The sequence below is a fragment of the Syngnathus typhle genome, linkage group LG4 (genome assembly GCF_033458585.1).
Source record: "Syngnathus typhle isolate RoL2023-S1 ecotype Sweden linkage group LG4, RoL_Styp_1.0, whole genome shotgun sequence".
NCBI classification, from domain to species: Eukaryota; Metazoa; Chordata; class Actinopteri; order Syngnathiformes; family Syngnathidae; genus Syngnathus; species Syngnathus typhle.
In genome coordinates, this window is record NC_083741.1 from 13,507,348 (window position 1) to 13,518,858 (window position 11,511).

Here is an 11,511-nt window from a genome sequence, read left to right on the forward strand (position 1 = left end):
AAAACAACAATCGATATGATATAGTAAATGCATCCATTTTTACACTGTTTAACCTCACGAGGGTGACAAGTCTGGTCACAGACTTCATGCTGTATACACTTCTATACAGTCTAGTTAGCTTCCATAAGGCTGTGAGGGTGCGCCTTCAACAAAGATCAATTCAAATCAATGATTTGGCCTAACTACAGTATTGAATTCAATCAAAATATATGAACTTTTTTTTCCTTTATTCACAATGTAATTTAAAATGGCCAAGCTGTACCAACAAGGTACTACATGCACTTGTAAACCATTTTGCTTAAATACAAGGTTGAAAAGCCATCCATCCATCCATCCATGGAGGTTGCAAATCAATCCTAAAATATATCATGACTCAGCACGATATGACTGTGGAGCCATTCAGCAACCACATCCTATACAGTGCCATGTAATTACATTGAGTGTGGTATGCCACCTAAAGTGGGCCAACTCTGTCATGCAAGTATAGTGAAAATCTTCAGGTCATTTGAGGTTTCGCTGTATGATAATCTACGGAAACATGCATTTTAAATTGAGTTCATTTTCCCGTCAAGCACCAACGAGTGTTAAGACGAATATCTTCAATGATTCCTATTTACGTGTTGAGCGCAAGGCGCAGCCTAACTGTCTGCATGGGTGGAGTTTTCTTTGTTTTGATATATTGTTCTCTAAAAAGTGAAGCATGGAGAGTCTCTGTCACTTAAATATATATGAATGGGGCAATCGCTGCAAAGAGGCTCTGATGATCTTTCTCTTTCACATACTCCTTTTTTACTCTCGATTGTTTCCTCTCTGTATTATCACAGCGGTAAAAGGTATTGCAGTTTGCAAAGTGTTGCCTTGCGCATCAGGCCCAGACTTAAACCCACAGCTCGAACACGATGGTGCCTACAACTGTGATATGTAACCCGTCAACAAGCATACCGGTTTGAGTACTGGCTGATTTTTGCAAACCTAAAATCAGCCAGTCCTCAAGCTGGTATGCTTTTTGACATCACAGTTGTAGCCACCACTGCAAATTTATCTTTCGGTTTGAAGGAATTTTCAGAGTCTGGAGCAAACAGATGACAGGATGACTGCCAAGCTAAGCAAGATATCCCGTATCATTCCTGGAGCTTGTTTCTCTCATCAGCTCATAACGTGCTCGCACAAGATGCAGCTCGCTACTGGTAATAGTTGGATGGGGCCCTTGTCCAAAATCTCGCAAAAGCTTTGGAAATTGTTTCCCAGGAGTAAAAACAAATACTCATTACATCCAAAAAAGCAGTTACCGTAATTTTCGGACTATAAGTCGCACCAGCCATAAAATGCCCAAAAAAGTGAAAAAAACATATATATGTATATAAGTCGCTCCTGAGTATAAGTCGCCCCCCCACCCAAACTATGAAAAAAAAACGCGACTTATAGTGCAAAAATTACGGTACATAGTTTGGAGGCAGGACTGTAAGAAGATGCGGAGGTATGTATCACTAACCTGTCAGGGGGATCCTGTGGAGCTTTACCCCCTCCTGCCTGAGGCACAGCCTTTGGACTCTTGTTGGCAGTCATACTTGCCTGCAAACCACCCACTCACCTAGTTAAAAAATACAAGCATTGTCATCAGTTTTGGAGACGATTCACAGACCAAAACATAAATCATTATTAAATGCCAACTTAAATTGCCTTTTTTTTCAACAAGGTATACACAGTGGTTTAAAACTGTCAAATGGCAAGAATGTCAATACACTTCAGGGTGAGGGGAAAAAGCAGTTTCTCCTCCCCATGTGTTTGCCCTCAGACAAGAGGCCATTACTCATGAAAATCACATTTTCCAAAGCACAAATATGCAGAGCGCTGACAATAATTGCTCAACAGCACAATGAGGTCAAATGGAGATCCTCAGAGATGGAGGCTGGGGAGGCGCTGAGTAGCATGTCATGTTTACAGGAAGTTGTTACGTATATGAAGAAGCCAGCCAACCAGAAGTGCGGCTGAGTCCTATAGAGACAGATGAGAAGAAAGAGGGAGCATTCCCGCTGTCAGCGGAAATTTAAAGCATTTCCTGTGACTGTGGACCGTGCTGCGGGGATGCCATATGCATCATGATTAGATTGTTGTGAGAGAAACGATGCTCTCATGACACTGCAAAGGCGAAACAAAAATTGGACATGGGCAAGTGTGATGTTAAACAATGAAAAAAAATTAAGATACGTGGGTTATGTTATTGTAATGAATATTATAATAATATTTGTAATATGTGCGCAAGGCCACGTTTACCTGTCATCTTTTTTAAGTCATGAGAAATATCTTGGATTGATTTTCTACTTCATTTTAAGAAATATAGTATTATGACAAACTGGAAAGAATTCTAACAAGTGTCATACAGATGTTGTTAATTGTGGCAGGATTCATTGTCTCATACCTGGTTTTTTTTTTATATTTAAAGTTAGACTATTGGTTTAGCATTTATTTATTTATTTATTTATTTTCTGAACGCTACAATCAGCGAGTCACAGGGGCCCAGGATGGACTTTTCAGTGTAAACAACAAGGCGTTAGCCAACTGACTTCCTGAACTCTGATAGCATCTCCCCTCGCAAAATCCCAGCCAGAAAAACAACAAACCTTTGGAATACTAATGCACTCCATTGACACAGACCTACGGTGTTATTTGAATAATAACTGAATAATTCATATGCTTGTATGACCGAATGAATTTAACTACAAATGACACATTTTATCAGAAACACGTTAAAATTCTTACTGTCCACTTACAAAAAAATTGTGCATTGACTTTTCTCAAGTTTAAGACCTCTGCGAGTATGGGTGATGAGCTTTAAAAGTGATGCTTTTTCTTTTTTTTAAACCAGCTCGGAGTTGGTTCGTGTGGCTTGTCCCTTTAGAAAAAAACATCAAACGCAACTTGATGATGACAAAATTGCATTGTCTGAGATTGCAATTTCAATCCCAAAGCAACACTACAACAGAACTTGGCGAATTGTATATTCGAAGATTTTCCAATGAGAAGATAGCCTGATGACATCAAAATATGCAGATCAAGGCAATGCAGATATACATGAGGTTCTCCTCAAAACGACGCACCGACCAGCAATAGAAATCATCAGCATCAAACAGTGTGAATGTAAAAAAAGCCAGAAGAAATGTTCCTGTTTTCAGAAAAACACGTCTCATTTGTCAAGAGCGACTGGGAAAAATCCCCCAATCAGTCATCATCACAATGACTTAGCAAAGCCATTTCAAGTTTTTTTCCCCAGGTCTTGCCATGCTCTTGTCTACAAGTGCTGGAGAGGCTAATGAATTTTCCCTTACATGGGAAAGAGGAGAACAACGACGTCTTTATGAAACGAACAGATATTGCATAGAAGAGCCCTTTGTGTCTTTGAAAGGGAGGCAGGGAAGGGAAAAAAATGTCTTATCAGCTTAGCTTATGTGCACATAAGTGTGTATAAGACAGAGACTTAATTAAGTTGACTGTCTTTCGAAAAAGGGCCAACGTGCCCTTGACCCTGTCACGTTTGACAGATCATCTGATATGCAGTCCGCCGCCCAACATGCAAGAATGTCCTAATATTTGCTCAATCCATCAAGCTGCCGCAGCTACTCTGAAATGTATCAAAGACTGTTTTCATAGACTGGAAGCAACAAAAGAGAGAGATGAGAACACATCATCTACTGCACAAACAAACTCCATGAAAGGGCACTACAACTTTTTAATCATTTAACAATGATATGATATCGCAACATTTCATTAATCAGTAGTTCTATTTTCATCCCAAAAGAAAAACAGAAGGACACAGCGGCGTCTCCAAAGGATTAAAATATTTTAAATTCCCCTCACTTGTCTCAAGCTACTCAACAGCTCAGGCTAATCTTGTCCACAGTTTCTGCCGATCAGCAACCTGCTTGTTAAAAACCACAATGAAGCTGTGCAAGGGAAGCCAAGAGTCAGTGGGAATAGGCAGAATTAAAATGCTCAGCTATTTCCAACTCTAACCATCAGCTCTCAAACTCATCTGCACCATTGTTTAAATTCCTTGGAGATAAATAAAATAAATGTCCAATATGGACAGGGACAGTAAATATTGGATTGGTACCATGCAGTGGAAATGGGGCATTAGTCAAATATCCATCCAGTGACATGTTTAAGCATTGACAGTACACATCAACTTTGTATGACAGATTATTTATGACAGGAGCCTTGTTCCGTTCATAGCTTGTGTCTCGAGAGGACAGTTTAAAGCTTCTATAATGTCTAAACGTCAAAGAGAAAACAACCACAGTTGACGTTACCGACCATATATAATCATACCTATATAATTATCCCGGTTGAACATATGCTTTGCCTTTTTATGTCCATTTTAGCTTTAGCAGTGCAGTCACGGTGTATTTTGGTAATCGCGGCAGAGGGGGGGGGGGGGGGGGGGTTGGACCCTCTGAGTAACCTAGATATGAGCATGCACAGCTGCAGAAGCAGGCATGTGGAAAACAGGCTTTTATCCATCTGTGCTGCAGGGGGTCAAAGAGTGTGTGTCATCTGACTTTTCCAAGGACATTAAGTGGATAAGATAAATTTGTCTTGCTGTCTGGAAGTCTGAGTTCAGATGGTTTACTGAAAAGAATGACAGAAATTTTGACAGATGTTCTATTGATGTTGATGGCCTGCTGTGTTTTAACCGTGTGATGGGTTAAATGATAATCAATTCACAGATTAAGAGAGCTGTTACGGAACTGAAATAGCAAATTGTTAGCCTTACAGCATAATTGACAAAGTCACAATATCAATAAAAAATACTATTGTGCTTGCTCTAAAATGTTGTTTTGTTTGCAGACGTTCTCAGTCATACAGGTCATGGTAATCCACAAATCAAGGCAACTTCATTCTTCTTTGCTGTTCTATTGCTGTTTATTGTTCAAAAACATTCGCAAATGACTTTGGCAATCATGCCATTAGGCTACTGAGATAAAGAAATTACCTAAGGCCTAAAACACATCAGAGTATAGCATATAGCATATAGCAATTTGATTGGAGGACGGGTAAACACTTGGATGCCATGCCGTGACTTATCTGCTGCATCAAGGCTTTTCTGTACTTTATCAGTCTTGGATCTTGGACTTGAAAAGGTCCAATATATTTTAGAAGCGTTGGAGAAAAGTATTAGCGTGCCCTCAACAAATAAACTTTATATAATTATCTATCAGTTCAAAAGCTATACTCATTCAATGCCACCGACAGCTCCAGTACAGTGGCCTTAATTTTGGAGGCAGGCGCACATGCGGACAGCGTAAAAACTGGTTGTCACACACACAGGCGCATGATGGATGGTGGAAGGTGGTCTCCGAGTCCGCCTATCGCAGCATCTGCAAGTTGCCGTTTCTTATAAATGTACTTTGCATGCTCCAATGAATACTTGATACTGTCATGTAGACTACCCGTTTCTCCTGCGCTGAATTTAAAAGGAATGAGCTGAAGATAGTCCTCAGTGTTCACTCCCACAACGGCGTAGACACCCGTACTACATCCGTTGGCAAAAATACCCATAGAAAACTCCACTCATGCGCACCACTACACTGCACTTTGCATTAGACATGCACTGTGGGGAAAAAAGTAGCTAGGACGGCGAGCAGTGAATGAGCGACAAAAACAAAAAAATTGTATGACTGTGAAGGCTTGCATTCATACAGCTGTCCACCACAATTTGGATGAAGAAAAAAAAAATCTCATTGCACGCAACATGTAAGAATTCATTTAAAAGTATGTTTTGACTGGCATTTTTGTACCATAATCCAACGGAAAGTCTAAAGGTGTTTAAAGAGGGTGTTTGCACTTGTTATTGTTGTTTTAAAGAAATCGCTACACCTGACAAGAACAACTTATCAGAACACTTGACCAACGAGGGATCAATCATGGTGGACAGCATTCTCTGTGAGTATTTATGCACTTTCATAATAGCATGCCATGAACGGCCATGCTCATACATGTCAGTGAGGGGGCACGGCTGGTCAGAGGTGCAACTACATCCAAATCTGCAAAATCCCCGTTCAAGATGAAAATGAGAAAAAATAGTGGAAAGTGAAGGAGAATATTTTGTGACCGGGATGCTGCTATAAATGTGTTTCTTCAGCATTAAAGCGGGCATTGCACAAGAATCAGCGCTGTACTGCAAAGCTCACATTTCACTCGTCATTATGGGTTCTAACCTCGCCTGTGGTCAAGACCTTTGGGAAGTGACCAAAAGAATGAGACTGTGGATTTAAGCAGCTGACAGGAGTTTCCTCTGTGAGGTAGGTGGGCTTGCGTTTAGACATCTGGAGGGAGGCTTGGAGTCGAGCTACTTGAATTTCCATCCAGAGGATTACCGAGGTGGTTTGGGCACCTGATTGGGATGCCGTCTTACATGGTGCTAATGCTATAACATTAACAAAGTTCCTGCTTGGTTAGAGCGGTAAAGGGGAGCATTCCAGGAATTGAGAGCAGTATCAAAACATTTCACCACTTTCTTCCCTGACGTGAATGACACTCGCATTTTTACTTTTAGGCTTTCGCAACATTGTATTCATGTTTCAAACTTGCTGATTTGCACAAACTGCACATGGAATGTGGAACTGGCGATAATTTGCCATCCTTGTGAACATGAACCGTGCAAAAGTGCCATAAGCCTTAACCATCCTTCCAAACATTCCCCTCAAAAGCCACCAATGTCAACCAGCGCCTATGAAAAATCCACAGGATTCCTCCTCTTGCAAACATCATTTTCAGCACACCATATCATATTTAGCTACTCATAGTTAGTGATATGGTTATGTTTGGTGCAACCAACAAACGGAAAGAAAAAAAACAAGAATTCTTAGTGTGGTTTTTAAAAGGCTCCTTTCCATGGAATTATTCGAAACCCAAAACAAGGCATTCTTTCTGAAGACTGTGATGATCATGCACCTCATATTTTCACAAAATCAGACAAATACATTTACTCAATGACTAAAAAATAAAGTTATTAAAATGTCCTCTTCCATCAACAACTATATCAACAATTATTTCAAATATGTATTAGTTAACAATCCTATATTAAAAAGAAGTATGACATGATTTACAGGTGTGCGTAGCCGGACACGCACGCCTCAGCCTTGGAAAGAGATATTTTATTGTATTTTTTTGAATGAACAAGAGTCCCTTTCAGGGAAAATGGGGAAAGGCCAAATTCTCTCTTGAATTACTGAAAAGGGACCAGCAAAGAATCTTCTCAATAGATTTTGTTGTGGGTCCTTTCTAGCAACACGGGACAGTGTTCAGAGAAAATGTATTATCATTCCTTATAAAGAAAATGAATTAACTTCCTGTTACACATGTGAAAGGAAATGAACAATAATTACCAAAAGGAAGCAATTTTATGCAAACATAATTGCATTGCCGCAGCCACAAGGTTTAACTGTAAACAAAACATGAGTGACACGATAGTGAATTAATAAAGATGAGTTCAAATTTTTTTATCAGTCACTGTACATATTCAAATGTATTGCACGTAAACAAACAATGTATTTTACTGTATTTAAAAGTTACAACTAATAAAGTAATTAAAACTGCACTGCTCTGGATCTAAAAGTTGAAACAAGATCATAGTTTCAGAAACATAGAACATAGAACATAGAAACATAGTTTCAGAACTTATTCTCTTATGGGTGACTGTTTTCCCACGTTTTAAGTAAGGAATGAATGATTTTTTTGTTTTAATTCAGTGATACATTCATGCACCACTAGAGGGAGCCCTTGTACTAATAGTGCTCCTCATACTACACCTTGGCAGTCGCCGTGACTGTGCTGCAGAACTTTTAAACTACGTATAAAACAAAAATCCTATACATTACTACAACACATTAAGATATCAAACACACTCAACATAAGCAAAATTGCTTTTTTTTTAACTACATACCATATCACACACAGAAGATGCACTGCATTAAAAGAAGAGGAGCAATTTCGACGATCACAAATAACTTTCACAATAACAATCACTGGAGACAAAACAATGTGATTCACTCTGCTTTATCTTGCATGAAGGTTTAGGGGAAACAAAACATTCCCATTTCCCTTGATCCAAATTCCCAAAAGTGACTCAGTCGCCTTAAGTCACAAAGAACTTTGAGAACTGATTTTGGTTTTTGAGGACTTTTTATGAGGACAGACCTTTTGGGGGGCATGCAACTACCTCGACTTGTTAGTCATTGAAAACTCATTCCACTCACAGACATAAATAGAGCAGATAGATGCTATGTTTCGCCATTTAGCTCCACTTATCGTTAAAGATGACCAAATATGGTCAAGTGGAGACCACTTTTTCAGACGCACCTTGAAACTTTTCACAGCACCTCTGCTAAATTCTGCAGCTCCAACTTGTTTTAGCAACCGTGCAGCCTCGCGGATCGCTTTGAACTCCGGTGTGTGTATTGTGTTTTGTTTTTGTTTTGTTTTGTTTACCTCCGAGTAGTTCCTCGAGCGCATGACGGCTGACATTTTGAGATGTTAGTCCATTAAAATTTTCCGGATACCTGTCCTTTGCAATAATGTCCCACTCGTGTCTTTACAAGTAATACTGACCACAAAAGGAAAAAAAAAGAGAAAGAGAGGAATGAAGCTCTCCAGCCTCTTCTTTGGAAGGCTGGACTTGTTGCCATGGAAACGGGTAGCTTGCCCCCACTTTTGTAGTGATTTGGCCCCGGCGTCTTCCTTCTATTCCTCTTGCAGGCATTCACATTCGCTCTCTCTCTCTCTCGCCTTGTTTATTGTCACTGTGGATGAATGGCAGATTTCGGATGAATATTCACGAGTGGACGTACGTACGCCTGCAGGGAGCAAAAATCTCACGAGGACTTCAAGACGTCCACTCACTAAGTCTTTCATAAACACTCACTGAACACACTGAAGGCGTTTGTTTCAACTACGCGAAGTATTAAGTTCACCGTCTTCTAGTCATTAACTGAGACACTTGCCTAAAAAAACAACAACTATGTCCACCCCGTTGTGCAACTATTCAATATCCGTCATATCCAATTTGAAACTCCATGCATCCTTTTGTCCTCACTAGTAAGACCATTCAGCTACACTCACTGAACTCACTGAAGACGTTTGTATTCAACAACGCGATCTATTAAGTTCACCGTCTTCTAGTCATTAACTGTGACGCTTGCGTAAAAGAAAAAAAAAAAAAACGTTGTCCACCCCGTTGAGCAACTATTCAAAATCCGTCATGTCCAATTCCATATCCCAAACTCCATGGCCATCCTTTGTCCTCACTAGTAAGACCACTCAGCTACAGATCAGCAAGTGTTGCAATCCCTTACTGTTTTTTTTACCCACTACTGGTGCTACTTTGAGCCTATTAGTACAAAATTTAACCTTACTTGCGCTGTGCAGTGCCCTACTATTAGGCCCAAATAGTAGTTGCGTATTTAAATATGCGAGTAAAAAAGCAGTTTTGTTTTAAAAAATTTGGCCCACATTATGCCAATATGTTAAAAAAAAAAGATAAGTAAAATTGTTTATTCATAATTTTAGGGTTGTAATAGGGCTGCAGTGCATGGGGTATGCACATGTGAAAATAAATGGCCCGTTGCATTATGAGAAAAGAATTCCACATGAAAATCATGCACTGCAGTCACAATAAAACAAAACTGCAAATAAACAATTTTACATACCGTACTTTTATTTCGGTGCTTCACTTGGAGTGCAAGTATTGACAATATAATCAGTACAAGTATTGACAATATAATGACACTATCAGAGCACCAAATTGTCTTACTAGTGAGGACAAGAAGCATCCCGGTAGTCTACATAATAATAATAATAATAATGATGACAGCTGCTGCTAGCCACATGTTCTCTGTTCTCCCCAGGCCTCATTTGAACTTCAACGTTGTCCTCTGCGCGACTTCCCTCAGGAAATAAAACAGGAGCATCCCCCAATCAGATCCAAGCAAAACTCTTCAACACGTGGAGTGGCGCAGATTTAAAGACTTAACAAATGTGAATTTCAAAGTGAGCTGAGTTAACAGGCAATGCTTGCACACCTGCTCAATCCGCCATCACATTCATGATGTCAAATAAAACCGCTGAGCTCTACATGTGTTTGTTTAGGATTCAACACCAAGCCAAAATCCTCAAACATCTAAAGAGGATTATTCCACACAGCTCCGGGGATTTTGCCACCTTCTCTCCAAAAATTCATCACGGATGCTCTCGAAAAGTTGGAAACATTGAAAGCTTTGGCGAAAAAGACTTTCTTAGCTGTCATAAATGCAGCATGCGCCTTTTCACAAAGAAAAGTTCATACATTCATGGTTGGACCACTGATCATAACCACACTCACTGTCAATTTAGCATTAGTAATGCAGAAAAATCTCTGGTCATTTGTTTGACCTCAAATGTGCCTCAGTGTCATTAAAAATAACCAACCAAAATATTAGCAAAAGCTTTAATCTGGGCCCATTGTACGGCCGTCGATAGTCAAGCATCTGAAATGGGGGGGGGGGGGGGGCTTGGGAATTTAGAATGACATTATAAAATTATACTACTTAACCTCTGACGCTTCACTGGTACCAAAACAAGTGCTCACCAGTCGTTGTCATAAAAAGCCGTGCAGTAAAGTCATACATTGCAGTATATTGGTGAAAAGTAAAACCCAATCGAATGAGGCCTTTTTGTTCTACTAGTATGCTCAATTGTCAAGTCTGAATTGTTGATTGTTCACAAACTGAATCCACCGAGTCATCAAATGCAATGCAACTTGATAAGACAAACAGTGCTTGAAAAGAAGAAAACAAGCAACAAGTATGCATCTATTTAACCGCGGGTGGTTCAGATTGAGCTATTTCATAGGCTGATGCGCCACCTGTAGGCCAATTGTTGTAATCGCAGTCCTCTACTAGAAGTTTTTCCAACGCGTTAGTTAATGTGACATTTTGTGATGGGAAGACAAATACAATGTTACGAGATCTTTAGTCGCTTTGATCGTGTACAATATGGAACAAACAAAGACATCCGAAATGTCTTTAGTCGGACACGCAATCACGGGCGGCTGACAAAGTTGGAGAAAAGTGTCAACTTTTCCAGTTGATGTTGACATTTAGAGCATCAAGTGAAGAAATGATCAAGCCCTACCTGTTTGTTTGCGTGGTTGACGTGTTTACTCAGTGATCCATTCTCCAGCACAGTGTCGCTCTTCTTCGCGTGTGCAGCCCGAATACTTTTTTTTCTCTCCGGTGGAAAAAAAAATCGTCTCCTCCGTGGAACTGCAGGGACGTGAGAGGGGGGTGAAAAAAAGCGAAATGGACAGGAAACGGTGACGCAACGTTGTGTGGATCTCGTCTCTGGATGAAAAGATGCGAATGGTGATTACATATTTGCTCAAGGATCCGCTAATTAGATGTGCCGCTTGAACCCAGCGGAATGAAACGAGCTCTTGATTTTACCCTGTGCGCATTTTCCCAATAGTTTACTTTTTTT

At 40.0% G+C, this 11,511-nt stretch overlaps 1 protein-coding gene across 2 annotated transcripts in view; it reads right to left on the reverse strand.

The window, feature by feature from the left end:
- dennd2b (DENN domain containing 2B) overlaps positions 1 to 11,357 on the reverse strand; it is a 31,072-nt gene extending 19,715 nt beyond the window's left edge. Inside the window, exons 1-2 of one of the 2 annotated variants that reach the window (XM_061276585.1) lie at positions 11,167 to 11,357; positions 1,493 to 1,591 (exon numbers count right to left, since the gene is read on the reverse strand). In XM_061276585.1, coding sequence (XP_061132569.1) covers positions 1,493 to 1,566 — 74 coding nt within the window. In that variant the 5' untranslated portion in view covers positions 1,567 to 1,591; positions 11,167 to 11,357. Of the gene's footprint in view, positions 1 to 1,492; positions 1,592 to 8,487; positions 8,760 to 11,166 lie in introns of those variants that run through there. The other variant, XM_061276584.1, reaches the window with a different exon arrangement.
- Between the last annotated feature and the right edge of the window lie 154 nt (positions 11,358 to 11,511).